Source organism: Linepithema humile, chromosome 3, assembly GCF_040581485.1.
Source record: "Linepithema humile isolate Giens D197 chromosome 3, Lhum_UNIL_v1.0, whole genome shotgun sequence".
Classification (NCBI taxonomy): domain Eukaryota; kingdom Metazoa; phylum Arthropoda; class Insecta; order Hymenoptera; family Formicidae; genus Linepithema; species Linepithema humile.
The window spans coordinates 1,942,045-1,965,569 of record NC_090130.1 but is presented as its reverse complement, the minus strand read 5'-3'; the positions used below and the strand labels follow the sequence as shown (position 1 = coordinate 1,965,569).

The following is a 23,525-nucleotide window of genomic DNA, read 5'->3' as shown; positions in this document are numbered from 1 at the left end:
GCTCGTTCTTCTTGAAAACGGGTTTACCGCGTGTGTATCATGCGCGCGTGATGTAGCGGTACGTGTTAATCGTTACTGTGTGCAGTTTAGCCTGTCGTCTTTGCCTGCACGGCTATCCACCGAACAAATATGAATGATCGGTATCTCGAAAAGTAATTGGATGCTTAACACTTGGAAAACTTAATAAACGCCACCGTATCTGGACTTCCATTTTCCCATCGTACTTCTATTCTGCGCGAGTACATTCGGGTAAAGTTTTATCGCTCGCAGAAAGTTCGACCCTGGTTACGGGCGTGTTCTCGATTTTGTTACTTGTATCTACAGCTGGGTTCGCGCCTTTTTATCCTCAACATTGTTACCCAACTTCGCCAGCGAGTTAAATAAACTTCTTACCGTCGCTTGGTCGATTTCTTGTTGCATTTCTTTTTATACGGTGTAAATTCTATTCTCAGAAGCTTTCGCGTCGTTAATGGCTAGCCGATGGGATTTTCAACGTGTCGGAAAATCCTTAGCGACATATAAAATGTTCCTTTTTTATTTCCCCCACTTATGTTTATACAATTCTAGTTGCAGTCTTGTTAAAGCGATGTTGCAATGTTTTTATATTAAATAATCTTTCATTTCATTTAATGGCACGATAATCTTTTCTACGCTATAAAATCTTAAAGTTGTTCAAACTCTAAAGCTGTTTCATAGTTTTTAATTACCGCTAAAATATAAAATATTATCTATTCCATTAGCCTTTCTCTTTTCTCGAGCTGCGCCAATTTACAGTTAATCCGTCGTTATATTATGGTTGAGTAATTCGCGCGGCGTGGATGACGTAATTCTTGTAGTAGGTTAGCCCCGTGTCGCGAGGTCACCGGGAAAAAAAGACTCCGTCGAGGTTGCGCCCTAAGAAAGCAGCCGGGACGCCGGCGGGGACCAAGTAATCATGGCTGGTCGTGGACTTCCAGAAACCCTTGCTGCGAACTTGCGACGATGCAATGGGTTTCCGGGAATTATGCTCCTAACAAAGCAATTGCGTCGACCTATTGTCTGTTTAAATTGCGACATCGACTTTGTAAAAGATCCATTGCAAAAACAGTCGCGTCAATTTAGTAATAATACAAACTTCACAAAAGATGGATTGACAAAAGCATTTGTGTCAAAGTAGGATTTCGAACTTCTTCGGAAAAAAATTCGCGAAGAGCAGCTTGTGCAAAATCGCACGACGATGACCGATAATCGTGCTTCGTTTCACTTTAATTATGGACAATTTTAACGTCCTAGAAACTGGCCGAGCAATTAGCTCTAAATGGCGTGATGCGTCGGTAGAAGGAGAAATATACAATATGGACGATTCTTAACTCGCTCGTTGCGATTCGTATTCGAGAGTCAGTCAACAATTTATAGCCGGCTGTTGTTCCTCTAACAAGCTCCTCGATTTCCCGAGGCTTGCGGAATTATAGTTCACGCGGGCGCCCGCAGATATTTCTGCACAAGAAGAATCTCCGAGAGAATTTATTTGCGGCTTAACTCTTGCGCTATCTACGCGCATACTCTCATTGTAATTAGAATGCAGAATGTTTTATCCACTTTGATTTATATTCTTAGCATCGATCGGTTGATTTCGAGAAAAAACGACAACTTATTTGAATTATACTCTCTTTAATAAAACGTAATAGTATATTGAAAGAAAAAAACAATTGATAGGAGCGTAAAATATATTTCCTTTCAATTAGCGTCATCATTGTACTATATTCGGGCGCATGTTTCCTTCCAGAAGGCCGTGAGACTCCGCTGTCACCGCCACCTCCTTCGAGCTCCTCGGTTCAGACGTCACCTCGTGGCTTGGGTTACACCTGCGGTCCTATAGATGGATCCTTGTACGCCGTGGTGCATCAGGGCTCAGCAGGAGGTGCCCGCGGCTCGCCCTTGACGGTTTCTATGGACAGTGGCATAAGCAGCGCACCGCCACAAAGACCCAGCCCGCCGGAACCCGAGCCGGAAAATCAGGCTCACGGAGACCTCGACAAGCTTCTCCATGATATGATGCTCACCGTCGAGGTAATTAAGTTTTTTCATCGTTAATCGTCTATAATATAGATAATTATTGCTGCATTCTCAATCTTTGGAATACACGTGCAACAAAATTGAAGAATTAACTAATTAGAAGAAACGATCCACGCTTCAAACGTTACATTGTAAAATTTGTTTCGCAGTCTATGCCAGATCCTCCGACGGAGAACTACAATCGCGATCGAAACGAGAAGATGTACATTCAAGAAACACGCAGCTACAGCAGTCACCCGACGTCTTCTACTTATTCCACCTTGAAGGACTCGTACAGGAGCTACGGGGCTGGCAAGGAGTCCAGTCCGCCTTACAATTCCAGCAGCAGCTACAGCACTCTGAAAAACGAGTACAGAGATTCGTCGAAGAGCGTCGAGCATCGGCGGGACGATTTCGAATATCGCGTGTCCCCGGATCGGAAGATATCCGAGTCCTCCAACGATTCCTACCGAAAGCACGCGGATTCCTTCTCGCCGCCCGGCAACATCGACTTCATCGACGAGGACATCCCGTATCACGCCAGGCAGACCAGTCAGCCGTTCTCGTACGGCGCCACCACCGACATGATAAAGCATCAGAAGCTGTCGTCGCCCTCGTTAGTGAGGAAGGCGTCGGTGCGCGGCGCGGCGCCCGTCGTGGACTTCGAGGACATTCTTGGCGAGAATTCTAGGAGACCCATCAGCCCTCTCAGTCCTAATACTCCGGATCCACCGCCGGAGTTCGCGAACGGGCCTGTCAAGAGTGGAACGGACCACATCGACGGGTGAGTAGTTTGACTTTTCGCCCTGCAAGATTTATTCACGGTATAATCTATAATTGTGTGGGAATCACTGCTTTACGTACTTCAAATTACTGTGCACTTCGAAAACGGGCCGGAAACCGCGAAAGCGTTTGAATATTCACGCCTCGCCAATTACGTTCCAAATTATATTTCGCTTACACAGCTCTATTCTCTCTGCAAACAGTTAACTCCTCGCTTTTACTTCACCGTCTTAGCATTTCCGAGAGAAATTACGCTCTCCACATTTCGCGACACACGATACATACCCGTTTCACGCTGTCAACGGCCGAAAACGGCTTCCTCGCGGCGGATAAGTCGCGACGTTGCGAAAGCAGAGATTAGACTGGGTTTCCGCGGCGGTCGGCGGGGGGGGGGGGAGGGGAATCGCGGCGAATCGGCCGTACCTCTGGCAGAGCTTCCAGACGATCGTCGTCGGCGGTATAATGTTGCAACGCGTCGTCCGTATCGGGCGCCGCAAAAGAACCGCTTTCGCGCTCAAGAGAACAGACGAGAAAGAGGAGGAGGGAACAGAAAGATCCGCGAGTCGACCATGAGCAATTAATAAATTGCCGACCCATACACAGTCACATCGCGGTATTTCTGCCGCGAATGGCAAACGCGGTCGTTGTGAGTCACTGTCGTTTGTAACGCGAATGGAGTAGAAATTTAGCGATACGTCCTCGTCGGCAGTCAGTGACATTTTACGAATGACGCGAGATCCCGAGACGCATATGCTAAATACGGGCAATGAAGTTGTGTGAACTCATACTGCTGAATTGATTTCAGGAACTCGAACGCGAATAAATAACGCTCGATGCGAACGTACGGCTCATTAATTTTTCCATTACTTTAATTATTTAATGCCGATTTAAATGAGGTGAAAGTTCTGTGAATAAAAAATGATTATTCTACAGTCTGAGAAATAAATTATAAATATCTTAATAGGTACAAATAAATAATTTTCGAGAATTATAGCGATTCTTTCTACACGCCGTTGACAATAAATGAGAGCGGCAGAAACCGAAGTTAAACGGTTATAGCAATGTTTCGAAAGAGGGATCATTTATTATATGGCGTTGCCGTAAACGTAAACGCGTTTCATAAATGCACAGTTACTGTGTAACATCGTTCACTTCGAAGTCATCAATTTTTTTGTGCAACCCGAGGCTCTCGCGATTCGGTCCCGCCCCGTACATTTACGAATGAGATCCCGCGCGCGTGAATGGAGGAGAAAGCACGCACGCGGTCGCGTAAAATGAGTCTGTTAACCCTCTTCGGCTCGGCGCGACTATAAAATAACATACCGGTTCAAGCATTCACTCTTTTAGCCGCGGTGTCGTAAAAACGCGTCAAAAAAGACCGATGTCGTTATGTTGTATGATCCTCTCCCGTCGACTACAAATAATCTTGTAATTATCTGTAAAATTCTTGTAATACATATACGTTTCAAATTATACATTTAAGCATTTTATTTGATTAGAAAATGACGCTGTTCTCAACGTTAACATTTTTTTTTAATTTTTGATATGAGTATAAAGATTTTTTTCAATAAAAAAATTAAAATAAAAAGATTTTTAATCTATTGCTTCTAGTTTTAATTATTTATTTTAAGAAAGTGTACAACTTTTTGGACAATTGATTTACAGAGGGTTGATGGTGGCTCGTTGAGTTTGACGAAGCATATATTTGCGTCGTAAAATTCACATCGTAATATGTACTACGAAATCCCAGTGAAAATAAACGCGCGATCTCCCTTCGTGAGCGGCACGATTTTGCGCCGCGCCCGTATAACCGCAAGAGATTTCGCGCGGATATTTTATGAAGAAGCGCTTCCGACCCGAAGAGGGGAAACAGACGACGTTTATGGTCGAAGAGATCGACGGACAGTTCGGCGGGTTCACTTTCTCGCGAGTGAAAGAAACGCGGCATTTCAGGCGCGAGGATATCGGAGATCCTCGCTCTATCCACTGCGACTCTCGCGAAAATAAAAACGGCGAGCTGTCAAATCGCGTTATTTAATGAGCATGCTTCGGAGGGTTGCGACATCGCGACACGACTGTATCGTCGGGGAAAAATATGGAGCTTAAGACGAAGAAGTCACCTATTTCGGGGCGCTTGGTCGCTCTCTGACATAATTATAAATATAGAACGGACGAGTGAGACGCATTAAATCGGCCCTGCGGAACCATGAATATCTCACTCTGCCACCATCTCATTTATCTTCATTTATTTTACCTACTTTTGATATACTCGGAATGATCTACGGGCTAGTGAGATATCAAATGTTTCCTGCTCAACATAAAATAACGCTTTGTTATCACGTGTAATAGACACTACGCGATATAGATGTTATTTTGTAACTTAATATTACTTTACAAAGCTAGATTTATTAGAAGAAGTAATTTTATATTTGTATTACACATTTATATGTCTGTAACATTATGTTCTCACATCAGTGCATGTTTTATTTGAGTTATTATTTTTAAACACGTGTGTTCTACGAAGCGCTGCCCGTTTCTCTCTTCACGCTATTGAGTAGCGCGTCATTTTATCTTTGCGTAACTTTTCTCACAACATCAGAAGCGCCAGAGGAACGACAGTCGGAAGCGGAAGTCATTGGAAGGCGAGGTGAGAGCACAAAAGTCGCTCATAAAGTCTCGCATAATTTTCTTTGCAAGCTCGCGCTTACGTCACTCTTTCCGGACGGATGAGACTTCTATACTTTTGCGAGCTAAACTTTTCCATTGCACACGGAAGTCCTTCCTGTCCACATAAAAATGTCGCTGGTTAACACAACATGCACATTTTTTACTGGACTTTTACATATTCATACACTTTTAATGCAAATTATTATGTCAAGCATGCGAAACGATGTTGTAAAAAAGCGGTGTAAGTAGGAAACGGTGGTAACTAGTCAGACAATGCGGAAAAGATACGACTTATTTAACATTTATTTTATTACCACTTGTTATTAAATACATCCTTTATCTTTTAAACTTACAAGTGAGAATTAGTAAATAAAATTATGAAATAAACGGTTAACAGCTATCTACAGTATGCATAAAATTATATATACACACAGGTAATAAATCTAATTACACACATATCTTTATCGTGTAATATGTTTTTAAACGGTCAAGTCCGCACGTTTATAAATTCATGAAACTTGTTTTTAATTTTTACAACATAAACGAAGTGCAATTTAATTAAAAATCTATCCACGAAGCAAATTTATGCGCATTGCATCGTTACGCAGATGAGATCTCGATGAGCATCCATATGCAATTGCATTTTATGGCACGCTCAACTTGCGTGCGCGTCGGGCGTCTCTTATAATTTCTCTTGATACAAATGACGGCGCGCATGCTGCAATCAATTTGGAATCAACGATTTAAGTCACGCTCGCAGAATGTCGATTGCAAAATTAGATTTTCGTCGATAAGTCTTTCGGAAATCCAAAGCGGTAAATCGTGCCTAATAGAAAAAACAAATTCTAAGTGAGACGCAGTGAGCTTTCCTCGCGATTGCGAAACGATTGCGGCCGTGTAAACAAACCAGTGGAGTTAAAATAGCATTTGTTGTTTGTCATGAATAATACAAAAAGCACAGAATTCCATTCTTCTCCGATTTAATAATATAACATATCGAGCTTGGTTTCCGAGAAACACAAACCAATATTTCAATCAACGATTTATTTAAAATAAACGTCGAACGCTCGCGGGAGATTCGACGAATCGGTCAAGGTCGATGCGAGCTCACCGATTCCAAACTCTTCCATATTTCATGCCTTTAAAGGCGCTCCGCATTTGCCATTCACGAAGTTCCTGCACATCTTTGGACATGCAATTTTATAAGTCATGAGATAAATTATTTTCCTCTCAGAAAAAGTAGGGCAGAAATAATTTGTAATTTTCCAGCTTGAAAACTAGAAACTGCTACTCAAAGCGAGTGAAATTTTTCGTGCTGGATGTAAATATATAAAATCATTGTACATTGGCGCGCGCGCGCGTACGTACGCGTCGCGAATATTATACAGTAGTTATTTTTTTTTTTTTTACACAAAAGCAGTAAAAGAATTTTCCAGCGTTTCACCGCCGCGCGAGAATCCGAAGATTTAAAGCGATGCGTCTTTAAACTAACGCTCTTCTCAACCGGCAAGTTCACTCTCGAGGCGCAGTTTACAACCCTCCCGGGGGTTGTACGTGTTCGGGCGGGCATAAATTTTGTTATTGGAAAAAGAAATCCTCCGTGACTTACGCTGATTGGCTACCGCGGCCGTCGTTTATTATCTCGGCGAACGGGGCTGGATGTAACGCGCTCACCGGAGCCACGAGCCGATGGCCCGGGGCGACCTCATCGATCAGGGTGTAATTATCGGCGTCGATCGCGGTAGGAGGTCCAGAATCCGGCATAGCAGAGTGCCGCGAGTCTATTCGCGAAGGAGCCGGCGCGTTCTAACGAGCCTTTGTTACCGGAGTCGCGGTCTCGTGTTCCTCACGAGAAAGCGCAGCTTCTCGTATTTTCACCTGCGCGTCGCGTAACGCGATAGGTCTCTGTTGCGAGGCACAAAAGCGAAGAGCGTCGCAACGATTCGGCGTTACTCTCTCACGACGTGCTCTTAAAACGTCTAGTTTCGCAATATACGAGTCCGTAAATATCGAAGGGAAAAACTTGACTCTGTCGTCGACCGTTGAAGGATCGAGTAATTTATCAGAGAAGCTTCTAGCTCTTTTTACTTCTATTTAATTAAGTAATTCCCATTTCTTGCCTTTGTGCGCGATACGCTTCGCGGAAAGACATCAAAGAGCTCGAGATAAGATCGAGATTTTGTTTTTTTGTTATTATTCAGGTTATCGTGGCTGAGACAACAGCAATTGAAACTCGCTGCTAGGAGAGATGAAAGAAATCCTGGTAAGCTCTGGCGGCAGGAGAGCGGAAGCCGTGTTATCGGCGAGCTCAGGAGCTTGCAGAGAGGAAGATTGAGACACGATGGTTACGCGAGCGATTCAGCGGTTCTCGACGACGATGACGACACATGGGCAGCGAGCTCCGTTTCAGGACAGGTAAGAAATCATTCAAATAAAAGGATGTGCTAAATATTGCTTGCGGCAAATTATTAATCCGGTAGTCAACTGATCTTAATTTTCTTTACATAAATTTTTATATACAATAGTTAAAAAAATAGGCAACTTATTACTTATTAGACAAGTTTTTTAGCGCGAATCCTAGAATGCACAGAAACACACAAATGATGCAGGAATTAAAATGTGTACTTGGCAAAAAATTAATGTATCTTTATTTAGTCGGAAATGATTAAAAATTCACTTTTACTTACGTAACTTGCACAACTTTTCCTACACTCCACAGTATCATTTTTGCTAACTAATATAACAATCTGTCGCTCGTAACAGATAACATTCACTAACACGAAAGATAAGTCACGCATTCTAGGATTAACTTAGTTGACATTTGCCATTTATCGATTAGCCACTGTCGAGAGCCGTACTGTACACCTCCGCACCAGCTAGTCCTCTACTTCCGCAGAGATCGAGCAGCCGGAAGTATAACGGCAATATCGGAAATGGCTTTCTCGGCAGACCGCGGGCGGAAAGTATGAACGAACGACCGTTCGTCTCCGTGAAGCGCGCTTACGAGTACCGGAAGTACAACGACAGTCAGGTAAGTACACGTGTGCATTTAGATGCGCTGGGTGCACTCATTGCTCGTTAGAATCGTGCCGTCGTTTCGAATATTCCAACGGAATCATCCCTAACGATTTTATCACATCACCGTGTTCTGTAAAAGTCAAATAATTACTACATTCATCATAAATCGATATCTAAAAATTTTCGGAACAAAAAATTTCGCGGGATATAATAAATGAGATTTTAACAGTGTTTTGTATTTAATATCGATATTCCTCGGATATTAGAAGTATTCACGATTATTATGAAATTGATTGCATGAGTGGAGTCGCGGCGATCGAGGATAATATCGAAGGAAATAAATAGCTATTTGTGTGGAGTTCGAAATGCTGGTACGGTCGATCCCGCTTTGCGCCGATGAGACGGCGGCAGCACGAACGCTACAATTTAGGTTCCATAGATAACAAGCGAGGGAAACTCCCCCAGCAACGCTGCATCTTATAGCTATACCATATAGTTAGATCCTAAATAGCAAGAAATAATCCCCCTAAAATGTAGACTGTCAGACGATTCACCCTTTCATCCAAGATAGAAATCCTTTCTAACTCTTTCTCGTGCTATACTTTCGACGCACCGGCGAAGAAGAAAGTGAAAATTATATAGTACAACATCCGTCGTGTCGCATTATGAACTAATTAATTATTATATAATTTGATTTCTCAAGTCTTAATATTTTTCTAGCCGGCGAACACACTCATTTTCCGCTTAACGCGATATCAATTAATGTTACTTCGTCGTCTAAGAGGTTTTGCTTGGGTGATTAATACGCGCGACGTCATCGTCATGGAGGAAATAACTCTTTTTTTGGTAACACGTTGCCTCGCGCTCACAAGTCGTATTCATAAATATGCTTTCGGGGTTTTAATTAAAATTGTTTGCGAAGGCAGGCGACGCTGCGTGACGTTATCAAAAGAAGGTCGTTCCCTTCATCGTTTTCGCACCACGCGGAACAATTCCCAGCTGACGCGGCAGCTGCGTTACGACTACGCCGCGTTAACCCGCGCTATTAATTAGCCCGCGCAATTAATTAACAACGATTCGAGCTTAAAGCTCCGCCGGCGTGGGTAATCGAGGGCACTCGGAGCATAGCACCGAAAGGATTAAAAACGCTCCTAGTTCGCCGGCATGTAGCATAGCGCTTGGCTTGCATTCCAGAGCCCTCCGACATCCCCCCGCTCGGCCTTAGCGGCCGCGCCACCCTTAGGGTTAGCGGCCAACCAGCAATCGAGTTCCAACAACACCGAGAGGCCCCAGCAGCAGCAGCAGCAGCAGCAGCAGCAGCAGCAGCAGCAGCAGCAGCAGCAGCAACCACCACCGCGACCGGAATCGCGCAGCGACAGTTTTGCGCGGGCGGACGCGTTGCTGCGCGAGCATCGCCATCAGCAGCTGCAAACCGGCAACGATCGCTCCGAGCGGAAGCAGACGATCGCGATTCAGGAATACGGGACGCCGACGCGAAACGCACGGCCCGAATCGAGAAACCGCGTCGCTTATCAGAGCGTCGGGAGTTACAGCTCGACCGGCAGCCACGACCAGGTGGACGGCGGATTGCTGGCGGTGGTCGATCAGCCTGACCCTCTCGTGAGCCTCATTCAATCTCTAGCCGAGATCTCACCGATTCGCGCATCTCCGAGCACGCCGAAAGCCGCGAACGAGCATCCCGTCGGCGGCAACGCGATCGCAGCTACTACAATGCCTGCCAGTGTGCCTAGCAATGTTACTAATTGCTCCTCTAATCAGTCGCCCAAAGCATGGCAGAATTGCACTCAGGTTTGTCTCCCGCTCACGCAAACCCCGCGCGCAAACCCATATCCAGCACTCGGTATGTTTTATAACAGTCATTTGCCTTATTGTTTCTTTTTTTTTTTTTATGCGTGTCGCTAGTGATTAGTTACTAATTGAGAATTGGTCTCGGCACTTGAAGCACGCCTCGCTTGGCTGGTAGAGCGTAGACTGGCGCAGAAAACGGCGTTGTGCATTTCCGTTCGCGGTTAATCGATGTCTCGTCAGTTCGTCGCATCTCGCCTAGCGTCTCCGCGAGCGAGCACGCGCAATTACAACGAATCACGTTAAAATTTCACAGCCGCACAATGACTCGGCGTCATCGTGGACCGAGAGGAGCGTCAGTCCCGGGAGCGCGGTCGTCAGCGGCGCCTCGCGTCCGCAGACGCCGGCGTTTCCGGTTCATCCGCGGACGCCGTACGTCAACAACGCGTCGCCCACGGTGACGTTCGCCAGCGATCGCACTTACATGACGTCCAACAACAGCTACAACGTTAGCAACAACAACAACAACGAGGCCGGCGGTAATAATAACAACAACGTCGGGAACTACGGCGCCGAACGAACGATATATATCGAAGAACGAAGAGAAGTCTCGAAGGAGACGGGACTTCCCCCCAAGAGTCCGACAACACAGCGGTAGGTTCCACTTTCTCTCATTCTCAACGTGTCTTACAGTTTTTAACGTAATCGCATTGAGATTGGAAAAATTCTTCGGAATTTTTGTTCGATGCTGATATTATTATCTATCGATAATTTTAACTTTCAAAAATATTGGGTGACAAAATGCAAACATTTTCCGCTCATGACATATACATATTTTAATTTTTCAATATTACAATTTGTTTACCTTAAACTTTGATGATTAGCGCTGGGATGCAGCACATCCGATACTTGAATATTTTGCAAATAATACGAAAAATAATTTCCACAAGCCACGCGTATGGCGTGAAAGATTTTTCTGTGAACGCGACAGAGGATCGCAAAGAGGGATGATGACGCAGAATGATATTCGTGATTCTAGACGCTTGAGTTTCCCGGCAAGCGGGCCGCTTAAACAAATGCATAACAAACGATGGCCGCTCACTAACCAATCGGCGTCGTTCGACTATAGGTAATATACACGAAGAAATCGCGCGAGCGAGTGAGCTCTGCAATTGAATATGCAATTAATGGCGTTAACGTTAATCACAGCGACGGAGAGCGTCGCGTCCAAATATTTGCACTATGAATGTTTTGTGTCATGTTGTACTAACCGCGCGTGTTGATACGCTCGGAATGCATCGTATCATAGATAATGTATCACTCTTCACACGATAATACGATATATGACCAGAAAACACCGCCATACATTGAACCTCTCTCTCTCTCTCTGTCTTTCATAATCCGAATAACATGTAACGCACCTTTTAATGTCTGTCTCGTCACAAATTGTAAATGTTTTTTTCGTAAGTAACGAAAGAATCACACGCCTCGCTAGAATTCATGCAACATATTCGATCCCATTTCTTATCTTACGTCCATGCAGTTGTAACAGGGGAGATTTAGCGCGCTTCGTATCATAAATCGCGGCCGCGTATGCCGGCCACACTGTGTGTTGCACCTTCAAACTAACAAGAACTCGCGCTTCCTTGCATCGTGTGTGATAGAAACTTCTCGTGTATCCCAAGTACATGTTATCGACGAAATAAACTATATTACTGAGGAACTAAAGTAAACATTTCCACCATCCTCCCCCTCTCCCCTCCGTCGAGACGTTTTCGAAGAAGAGATTCTTTTCCATCAACCTATTTTCCCCGCTTTTCGCTAGAGGCGTTCGTCCCCTTTAATATCGGAGGCGCACCTCCCGCCTCTCAGACTTCCCTCAACAACAGTGTGTATACCGTCTTTTCCCGGTGTTTTCCTCACGATGTACAGCACTATGCACGAGTCAGCCAACACACACACACACGTCTGTCTGCACGGAAATGTCGATATATTCGCGCGGAATATCATCTAACGTTGCGCTCGGTTGCTCGTTTTACAGCAAGGACCGACCTGTTTCTCCGGTAAGCGAATCGACGATGTCGCAGCCGCAGGCTGTCTCGCGCAGTCCTGGAACACCGACCCACATAGAATTCGCCCAAAGCCCCAAGGTGAGCATCCTGATATTGCATTACGTTCGCATCGCGCTGTTTGTTCCATTCAACGCTTCCAAAATAGAAAAATAGCGCTCGTGTATTTCGCGGAACTTGCAATCGAATTAAAACTTTGCTCAAGCTTCAAGTTTGAAGCGATATGATTTGAAATTAGATACGTTTGTCAGCGTTTTATTAGATTTAATATTTTGATGTACGCGAGAGGAAGATGTACAGCTTTTCCTTTTGGGTTTCGCAGAGCGCTGCGTCATACACCTCGATCAGCAGCGGTGGTTCGCCGCTCCAAGTCCAATATTACAGCAGACGTTCCAGCGTTCATTCGAACACCGAGCCTCAGGAAGTAGCCGACGCTAATGTGAAATTCGTACGAGACACCAGCAGGATTTGGTACAAACCCAATATATCGCGGGAGCAAGGTAATCATTTTTATTATTCCACTCATCTTTTACAATCGAGTGATTTATTACTTTAATCACTAAATGAAACGATCGCAATAGTTTCAATTTTATTTCTAAGCCACGCTATCTAATTGCATAAGAAAATCTCCGATTTTCAGCAATCTCGATGCTGAAAGATGCGACACCCGGTACATTTGTGGTACGAGACAGCAACTCGTTCCCGGGTGCCTTCGGGCTGGCATTGAAAGTTGCAACGCCTCCTCCAGGCGCGCCCAGCAGCCCGCGAGATCCCTCGAGCGAGCTCGTCAGGCACTTCCTGATCGAGCCGACGTCGCGCGGCGTCAGACTAAAGGGTTGCGCGAACGAGCCGGTCTTCAGCTCACTCTCGGCGTTGGTTTACCAGCACAGTCTGATGGCGATGGCGTTACCTTGCCAACTGCTGCTACCTGAGCCGGAAGCAGCTGCCAGAGCCTTAGACTCACCTGGTACTAATAGCACTCAGCAGCTCCTCGCTCAGGGCGCAGGTAACTGATTGCGCACACTTTTTAATGCAAAATTGAAATAGAAGGAATGAGAAGAGGCTTGAATAAACTTTCTCACAGTCGAATTAAGATCAATTTAAGGCAAATTACATTGATTAGATGAGATGCGGGAATCCTAAATCTGGTCGCTGCTAGACGCTTTAAACTGATTTTATTTTCAAGCCTTTTAATTTGTTAAGAGTAAAAAAAAAAAATGTTTTTAAATATATCAAATATTATTCTTTGCAGCATGTAACGTTTTATACCTCTTCACGGTTGACACGGAATCCTTGACCGGCCCGCAAGCCATAAAGAAAGCTGTCACCAGCCTGTTCGAGCAGAAACCGCTGCCGGTCGCCACGATTGTTCACTTCAAAGTTTCCACGCAGGGCATTACTTTGACCGACAATGCGAGAAAGTTATTCTTCCGCAGACATTATCCCACAAATAACATAAGTTATTGCGGACTGGACACTGAAGAACGCACGTGGGAGTTCGACAACGACGACGCCATCAGGAGATCACTTAGCGCTCAGTATGTTTTCCAAATTTAACACGCTGTGTTAATTATCAATGATAAAATAATGACAAATCTCTGATATTTTAAAACACAACACTTGAAAGTGTCATTATTTCTTTTTTTAGTCGCTGCTTCGGCTTCGTAGCGAGAAAACCCGCCCACAAATCGGACAATCAGTGCCACGTGTTCGCCGAATTGGAACCAGAGCAACCGGCCACGGCCATCGTCAATTTCGTAAACAAGGTCATGATGGGAAGCTCCATCGCCAAAGCTAACATCGTTTAAGAAATCGCTACTCGCTCGCCACAATTTGCCAAAAAAATCAACGGGCACAAACATCACCGCGAATTTTCATCGATTCCACCTTCAAAATTGACACATATCTTCTAACGCGAGAAAAAGTTTAGAATCCGATTGGAGAGCGATCGAGAAACGAATAACGGGACGAATGAATCGATATAATCGATTAACAAAATCATTAATCCGCTGTCACGCGGAGGACGCGCGCGGATTCTTGAAAAGGATCCCGCTGCAAAGTGACCGCACGAATTAATCATTATTGTTAACTGACTACTCGTAATAAGTCGTCGTGCATTTCGTAGCGTTGAATCAGTAGGACATTCATGTTATAAACAGTAGGGACGGCATAATTATCGGTAGCACTGCGAAGAGATCGAGGATCCCTCTCTTCGGGATGAGATCGAGGAGAACGGACGAGAGGCGATGCGTAAATCGATTCCATCCTCGCGTCAATATGCAGCCAAGATGAGAAAGTTGTTATTATGATTATCGTCACTGTTGCGATGTAACGTAGCGAATAGTAGAGTGCTATAATGAGTGGTCTAAAGAAGGTAAGGTGGCTAAATAACTATATTTAATTATTTAATATATTCGAATTGATTTTATAAAAAAAAAAAAAAAACTATAATCATCTTGCTTTGCGTTGTTATTTGAAACATAATTACAATTTAGCGTATACTATTTACTATTATTAAGCAATTAATATTTCGTATTTCTAATTCTACAAAGTATATTTAAATGATATTTATACATATATATCTTAACATTTTCCAAAGATAATTTTCTTGCAAAAATTAAAATCTATTATTTTGCCATCTTTCTCCACTTAAGATACGATTGATCAGCCGCACGCGAACTTATCGATAGCTCGTAGTCATAGTTGAAGAAAATCAACCGTGCCCTTCGTGCGATCTACGAAGGGCATCGAACATTCGAAACGAGCGTATCTCGCGCGAAACTGAGTGCGCCTTCGATTTCGGAAAACTATGTACGCACCGCGCATGCATAAATAAATACACATACACTTACACATTGTTACACATATTACATTCACGTAACTATCACACGAAAGATAACAAAACAGATACTCGCGCATTAATGACTAATCTAAGCAATGCTATCTATGCTTTAATTTCTGATAAACTTCCTTATTTTGTTTTCTTCAAGAACATTTAATTACAGACTTTGTGATTCTGATCCAAAAACATTCTAACAATTATAAATTTTAATTATAATTTAGGAGAAGATTATCGAAATGAAATTAAAATAACAAATTGATCGTTGAACAATGCGCGAGCATCTTGAATCCATATATTATCATGTTATACTTGAGACTCTCGAGTAATGTTTGGCAGAGAATGTTACGTCGTTATCAGAGCATATTATACATACTCACACATACGTAAAAAAAAAAAATATTTCCCGTATCATGCTCCCTCGATGTATGAATGGATGACGTTATAAATAATTTATAACTGTAAATATGCCGACGCGAGATAAAGTCGCCTTAAAAGGAGGCCTTGAGGAGACACCTTGAGGAAGACCGTCGCGAGCTGACGTCCGGCTCGCGACCGACGGAAAAAAAAGCAATGCTACGTTTAGGATCAGCTCGGAAGTCACGCAGGAACTGTGAAATGCTACTCGAGGAGTATGTACGTGACGAGGCAGTATCGCGCGTATTCTTTCGGTGAACCCATAGATTCTTGCCATTTCGGGCTCGTGTATCCGTCGAGCGCCCGCCTTCGAAGAGCGTCTCGACGGGCGCGACGATGAGCAGTCAATTATTACGATCAAATCGATTATATTGTAATTATGACAATATGACGGCGCGAGAGGACCACCGATGCTCGCAGCAGCCCGGCTCTCCTCTCGCCGTCGCCAACTTCTTCGTCTCTACTTTCGCGGTTCTCTTCTATCTGTTTTGTCTTCCGGACGAAGATCGGCCGAAACTTCGGCGTTTCCTCTGCTCCCTCTGCGAACACACCGCCGCGATCAAGAGGAAAGAGGACTCGCAGTTACGCAACGTGCTAGTCAAAATTCGTGCTGTATATTCGATGGTCGAGGAGTACGTTAACGTTGGTCCTGGGAGCCCTTCCCGCGCACGCTTGGCCCTTTAATGGCAACGGACGTGAAATACGATGAATCGTCTTGAAGATATCGGGCTCGAAACGACGCTTTCGAATGCGATTGGACGTCGCTGAAAAGACGCAGGGCCCGCTTGGGAGAACCGACCGTGTCTTCCTTTGCGTCCTTTCTTCCCTTTGTTGTCCGTCTGCCCTTTCTTTCTCCGTCTCGACTCCCTTTCGTGTACGCGCCTAAACCCGACTAACAGCGTAACATTAATTTAACACATTCAGTCATTATAATAATAATTATTAATATTATTACTTGTTTACGCTCTATTATTATTCTCCGTACGTTTACGCAATAATTGTATCGTTGCGTGCCGCATGGGTACGCGCGCATAGTTGTAACAACAATAAATCATATTCACGAATCCAGTCTTGTTATTTATCCTGTCATTTTAGACAGTTTCTTCACTCGATTCATTTTATTACAGTTGTTTATTATTGTACTTAGCACTCGAAAATTCAATCTTACTTTTTATAGATACAAATAAAGTTACAGGAATTAGTTTCGTTAATCTTGTCGTCTTTCGTACATGAATCCTATTATTAATTTTCTTTATAAATCTCAACTAATGCAAACCAGTGTAAAGAGAAATTGCGCTTGTAGTTGTAAATAGCCTGTTTAAATCTTTAAATATTTTTATATATTTGCTAACGTAAGAATGTTATTTTAATTACAGTGATTACGCAAGACGTAACGTGAGGTGTCATCACGCAGAAAAGTGCATTCGATACAAGTAATTACAGTTTGAACGCTAGTATCGAGAAAACGTGTTTGGCTAACGGCAAACTTACTGACCTACTCTTCGCCGTGTCATACCAAACAAATACATCGGAATGCATTTACACCACCTGAAAACTTATGCTGCATTATTTAATTAACAAATAACCCAGATGGAAATATTTTTCTGAAAATTTAACGAAATTTTGCTGAAATGTATTTGAAAATTTTTCTCAATTGACTCCATTAATTAATTTCATAAATACTTCAGCAATTTTTCATTAAAAAGTAACAGTTTTCAGTTTAATTCAGTAAATTTTATAATGATAATTATTTAAAAACTCTTTTATTACTTTTCAGCAGTATATTTTAACTTTCCTTATATTTCATAGTATTACATTAAATTTTCATACGGAAAATTATGATTTATTTTGAAATATATTTAGTAATTTTTCAAAAACTTTCATTTTACTTTTCATTGATTTCATAGTACTTTCAGCAAAATATTTCCATCAAGGAAGTGACATTTTTTAAAAATGAAATAAATTGTTTCTTAAAAAATATGGCAAAATAAGCATTGTTAATTAAATTTGTAATGCAAATTACAAACATATACTCTATATACATATAGCTACTATTAAATTTGCCAAGAATCTATTGACATTCATATTTTTTGAAAACTAATCACTAGCATCTAGAAAGCGTCTAGAAATCAAAATAAATCACTGTCAGTTACTTCGAATTTTGCCGCATGTTAACAAAAGTTACAACTTCTTCACAAAGAATCCGCAGTTATCTTCTTTTATTTTAAACGATCAGCATCGCGCCGGAACAATTTGTCACCGTACCTCAGCATCAGTAATGTATTCAATCTTTTTAATATTCCATTAACCCGGAAGCCTTTGAACCGCGGCTCGATTGAAAGAATAAATGTCATTCAGCGCGAAGCTAAAATCCCGTAAGACAAGCCCGTGGGGCAGAATAGTGAAACCGTCGCGTGCCCACATAAACCGAGCGACGGGTTCCGGCTGCAGGTTCGCCAGTCAACGAAAGACCTTCGAGACGATCGAGCATCCTGGCGCAATCGAAGCACGCCATGAGCGCCGGCGTTGGGTCGATCTTGTGCGTGATTCTCGGGGTTTCAGGAATGCTCGTGCTGCATCCGGCGAGCGGTAGTCCGTATCGTGATAGTAACACTGCGACACATCCGGGATATAACTACGATTACTTGGAAGAGAGGATATTTCAAGAAGAAAAAGCCCTGGATGAAGAAAGTAGTAGGTTGGTGTTATTCATTACACAACAAATGCAATTGATACTGTAATCGTATAAATATAAACTTTCCAAGGCGAAGAAATTTGACGATTTTTATTTCAAAGCCGATCTTTTCTTTTTCATTGAACCCGATATTCAATCAGTTCTATATAAACATTACAATTGGAATTTTGGACTCTAGAATATTATTTTTATTAAATATATTATCACATTTTTTTCACGTAATTGTTGTAATGAAGACTGTCTACTAATCTTTATATCTCACTTTTGCTCGGCGTCGTTCAATTACGCTAATTGTTATACTTTTTTTCGCTCGGCGCGTTCTATCCGTTCCAGTTTATCTTCGTTCGTTCGCCTGTGAGGAAGTGGACCGTGAGCACGTTAATCTTGAAAGAATGTTGCATTTTGTGCTGAAATTGATGGCGAAGCTGCGCGTTTTCAGTATTCGTGATATTCAAAAAGCATGTAACACAAACGTCGAGATGCTATCAAATACAGTTTGAAATTTATACGATTAGAATATTTTTACAGATTATTTTATTTACAAATTATGCATAAAAAATAACACAATTATTTTCAGGCTACAAAACATTGTGTTATATTTAAGAATTATAAACTCTTGCGATATTTTACCTGCTCGCATTTATAATGTAATATATCTTTTTTTATAATTTGCATAAAGTATAAAAAAAGAATCAATACCACTAATATGCTCTAAATATAACTATATAAAGTAATAAATGTGTAGCTTACAGGATGTTCACAGTGATCAAAAAGCGCAAGCGTGTTTGAATTATAATGATAAAAAAGAGGAAAGAGTTAAACTCGTCGAAGTAAATTGTTCTCAAGAGACAACTAGAGAATCGTCGTCGGATGATGACTACGACAGGGGTTTTTCTCTATTTGGCCTAGTTGAATCCGTGCTGTCTGTTGTAGCGAGTGGTCTCAATACAGTCATGAGTAGCATTGTTGGCACCGAGAAAAAGAATTCACGCTCGAGTGCCAGAAGAATAAATTATCGAAATTACCATTTGATCAGAGTGTTTCCGAACACGGAGAAGCATGTTGCGGATCTGCGCGATTTGAAAGACACCGAGCCCGAAGACATAAAATTTTGGTCTTTTCCAAACCCCAACAGGTACGTAATCTTTCTCAGTAAAAAATTATACAAACTGTTTAGCTTAGTTTCTATATTTATTTATTAGAACCTTAGATGTCATCGTCGCGCCGGATGTCGTAGCAGACGTTAAGGATTATTTGAGAGATAAGAAAATTGATTTCAAAGTGTTGATATCGGATATCCAGGTAAGACAAATTAATATTTTACATTTGTTACATGAATATTACATCATTCAGCACTTTAGACAAGTTTTCAAGTATGTTTAGAATATAAAATTCTAAAAAGATTATTTTCTATATTAACCCATTTCTATCGATAGTTGTGACAACTGAAACTTGAAATTAATGATTCAATAATATATCTTTATTGCATTACACATCTTTATTGCATTACACACATTATGTACATCTTTATTGTATTACACGTAATCAGGGGCGGATTTTCCATTAAGCTGGATAGGCTATAGCCCAGGGCGGCAGATTTTAAAGGGGCAAATTTTTAATTTTTGAATTTAAACAAAATTTATTAACACTCGATTTATATTCGAAATACATTCTGATCAAAAGAATCATAATATAAATATGTTCGTGATCATTACTGTTAAAGAGCGTATCAAGTGCTATTTTTTCCGGCGTTTTCGGCGAAATTTATTTCCCGTTTTTCTCCTTCAATTCTCAATCGATTTTGCTGAAATTTTTTCTTTGAGTTTTTTTTAAATTAAAAATTTTTTTACGTTTTTTACATTTTTGTCTTTATATGCTCGAGGTAACATTAAATATCATTAAAAAAATGTCAATAAAATCGGTTGAGAATTGGAGAAAAAAAACTGGAAACGCGCGCGCACAAGAGAGAATGTGTTATTTATTGTATTATTATTCAAAGAATCTTATGTGTGTGTGTGAATAAGATACCTGTTTTCTATTTTATTATCTATTTTTTATTTAATTAATAAAAAATTTCCCCTTGCTCCACTGTCATTAAGGGGCGGCAAATTTGATTCAGTCTAAGAGCGGCAGAAATCGAAATCCGTCCCTGTACGCAATATCATTGAAAACATTTTCAATGACGGCAGATGGTCATGCATAACGCTGACACACTTTACTGGTGATATTTCTAACATGATTTTTTATACGATACTCTTATATGATACGAATAAATAAATTATTATTTACACATATCAGAAGGTTCAATATCGCGTATCAATCGTACGTGGTTAATTACGTGATTTATTAATAATCGCCATTCTAGAAATAGAAAAGAGAGATATCGCTGATTGTCAAAATAATTATAGTAATATGTAAATTAATTGATGTTTCTCATTAATAGAAGACGATATCTTATCAAAATCCGAAAATGTCAAAAGAACAACGCGAAGACTTGGTTACCACACAAGGCCATACGATGACATGGAAACGTTATCATCGATATGGAGGTAAAACATGTGTGTGTGTGTGTGTGTGTGTGTGAGCTGAAAATATTTTTACATCGTAAACTATTTTTAGTGTACGAGTAATCTTATAAACATACATCAGCTACTTTTTTTAAATATATGAATTTTAAATGCATAAATAAAAAGTATAGTCAAACAACATAATAAAAATTTGATTCCTGCAAATTAATAAATTGGTATTTTTGTAGATATCGTCCGCTATTTAGAATACCTGGCCTTCAGGTATCCCAAAATGGTAGAATTGACGACCATCGGCCAGAGTTACGAGGGTCAACCGATTAAAATGGCAAAAGTGTCGATAGGATTGAACAAGGATGGCGAACGAAAGCCCGCGATTTGGATCGATGCCGGTAAGTCTTTTTGCCGGTGATTATTTCTTCCGAAAATAAGTTTATAAAAATCAAAAATAGATAAATATTGAAAAGTAATTGTAAATATACGTATTGATATTACAAGAATTTCATTTTTTTCTCTTGGCGATCGTTTCTCTCAGCGGCATAAAAATGTTTATTGTGGAATATTTACGGTCGATCTGATTTTCGTCGACGTCGAATCCGCGTGCTTTCCACGTTTTATGAGCATCTTGTCCCGTTATATCGTGTTTTCGGTGAATTGTCGTCATATTTGTAGGCATGCACGGACGAGAATGGATTGGTACCGCCGTGGCGACCTACATATTGAGCCAGTTGGTTGAGAGGAACTCAACCTATTCGAAATTGCTGGACAATTCGGACTGGATGATTCTACCAGTCGCTAATCCCGACGGTTATGAGTACAGCCACACCGGCGATCGTTTCTGGCGAAAAACCAGAAGCAATCATGTGGAAAGCGAAAACGATAGCAAGTGAGAAGAGAGAAAACACATTTATCGTTTCAGTATCATAACTTATTCAAAACAACAAAATAATATTAGCATAGCACGTTATTTGCATATGTAATCTGACTTTTGGCACCTCTCGAACGCGATGTGTTATCAAGAATTTCGCACATTATTTATATCTCTTAAATTACAGATCAATCTTTAACAAAGATTAGATAAAGGCGATAAGACTTCCGATTTTAAGATTTTAGAAAAGAGAGTTGTCCGTGTCAATAAATATTTTTCAATATACGATAAAGCGATATAAGCTTTACGTTATAATAAAATAAATCAATACACACATCTTTTTTTCTAGGTCGCCTCCCAATCTGTTACAGTTCCTAACACACTATACTAGATGGTTCTGGACTAAATGCGAGGGCGTTGATCCGAATCGAAATTTTGCACACCACTGGGGCGAGGAGAAAGAGAACGGGGCCAGTTTAGATCCTTGTCGCGAAAATTACTCTGGACCGTACGCCTTTTCTGAACCGGAAACGAAAGCCATGTCAGATTATATTCTGGCGAACAAGCAGCATATAAGGTACACTATAACTGTCCGAGATTTAATTTAATTTAATTTTAACTATCCGAGCACATTTCATTCCACACGATTTACTGGAATTTCATTTTAAACATACTCTTTAGAAATAAATATTGATACCAACAAGTTTATATTTTAGAATGTATTTGACTTTGCATTCTTACTCACAAATGTGGCTGGTACCGTGGGGATACACACGCTCGAAACCTTCGGATTACACCGACTTGGTGAACGTAGCGAAGAAGGCGATTAACGCGATTGCAAAAGTTCACGGCACTCATTATCAAATTGGATCTATGGCAGATCTGATGTATCCAACTTCTGGTATACACTTCAACTTTATCCATATCGACAATATACAATTTTGCAATTCATAAAAAAGAACTTAATACAGACCTAATTTAATGCGCTGCTAATCATAATATTGCGATACGGAAAATTTATCGTATGCTTGTTCCATTTTCAGGATCGTCCGATGATTGGGCCAAAGGCGTCGCCGGAATAAAATATGCATACACAGTGGAACTTCGCGATCGCGGAACTTATGGGTTTCTTTTGCCGGCGACTCAAATAGTTCCGACGGCGCGCGAAATTTGGGCGGGTATTCGCGCAATCACTCGCTTAGTCACCTGTAATACATGAAGTCGCGCTTCTGATGCAAATGTACTTAGTTTTTCAGATGTATCAGAGCGAGTTAATGTCCTTTGCGAAATATGTAGGTATCTCCCTACCTACGCAATAGACATCGCTAGACAAAGTACAACATTTGTATCAAGCATTCGTATTGTTATCGAAATAAATTAAATGGGTATGATGACGACAAAAGATAAATCTGTAATTAAATGGAGATAACGTCAGACACATTATTCGTGTGATATTATCGATTCTCGGGTTAAAAAACAAATGCATGAGATGCTGTAATAGATTTCACGTTCCTTACGCGTGTTACGTTTCTAAATTACGTTTCTAAATTAATTTTTCGGAAATTTAGCTTTAGAAATTTAATAGCAAATTTAGGAATTTTAGGAATTATTCTAATTTAATGCAATAAATAATTGTAAGATATCTTTAATAAATGTATCAGTAGTATATTTGTATATTTTTATTTATAAATTATATAAAACACGCGTATGCAGAATTATATACTTATAATTTTTAGATAGCATAATTTTTATGTAGTATATACATATTATGTAATTTATTATAATGATTAATACTGAGCTTTTT

General features: G+C 41.1%; 2 protein-coding genes across 12 annotated transcripts in view; both read left to right on the top strand.

Moving 5' to 3' along the window:
• Positions 1-16,697, top strand: part of by (blistery) — a 154,597-nt gene extending 137,900 nt beyond the window's left edge. For 7 of the 11 annotated variants that reach the window (XM_067351476.1, XM_067351482.1, XM_067351481.1 and 4 more), the window contains 12 exons: positions 1,766-2,049; positions 2,205-2,818; positions 7,686-7,899; positions 8,324-8,515; positions 9,697-10,311; positions 10,625-10,962; positions 11,348-11,437; positions 12,350-12,458; positions 12,700-12,877; positions 13,018-13,383; positions 13,630-13,915; positions 14,026-16,697. In XM_067351476.1, the coding sequence (XP_067207577.1) occupies positions 1,766-2,049; positions 2,205-2,818; positions 7,686-7,899; positions 8,324-8,515; positions 9,697-10,311; positions 10,625-10,962; positions 11,348-11,437; positions 12,350-12,458; positions 12,700-12,877; positions 13,018-13,383; positions 13,630-13,915; positions 14,026-14,185 (3,446 nt within the window). In that variant the 3' untranslated portion in view covers positions 14,186-16,697. The remainder of the gene's footprint in view (positions 1-1,765; positions 2,050-2,204; positions 2,819-7,685; positions 7,900-8,323; positions 8,516-9,696; positions 10,312-10,624; positions 10,963-11,347; positions 11,438-12,349; positions 12,459-12,699; positions 12,878-13,017; positions 13,384-13,629; positions 13,916-14,025) is intronic. The other 4 variants (XM_067351477.1, XM_067351480.1, XM_067351478.1 and 1 more) reach the window with 4 other exon arrangements.
• Positions 16,698-17,234: 537 nt separating this feature from the next.
• On the top strand, positions 17,235-23,403 carry LOC105676276 (carboxypeptidase B-like). The gene is made up of 9 exons (XM_067351499.1): positions 17,235-18,331; positions 19,074-19,463; positions 19,531-19,630; positions 20,772-20,877; positions 21,084-21,245; positions 21,526-21,739; positions 22,071-22,298; positions 22,438-22,622; positions 22,765-23,403. Exons 1-9 carry the CDS (start codon positions 18,147-18,149, stop codon positions 22,938-22,940), a joined length of 1,746 nt encoding a protein of 581 aa, XP_067207600.1. The 5' UTR covers positions 17,235-18,146; the 3' UTR covers positions 22,941-23,403.
• The last annotated feature ends 122 nt before the right edge of the window (positions 23,404-23,525 follow it).

Coding starts and splice junctions, on each gene's coding strand:
- LOC105676276 (XM_067351499.1), top strand. CDS start 18,147: ATGAGCGCCGGCGTTGGGTCGATCTTGTGCGTGATTCTCGGGGTTTCA. Junction 20,878..21,083: donor ACGTTATCATCGATATGGAG/GTAAAACATGTG, acceptor GTATTTTTGTAG/ATATCGTCCGCTATTTAGAA. Junction 22,623..22,764: donor TCTGATGTATCCAACTTCTG/GTATACACTTCA, acceptor TTCCATTTTCAG/GATCGTCCGATGATTGGGCC.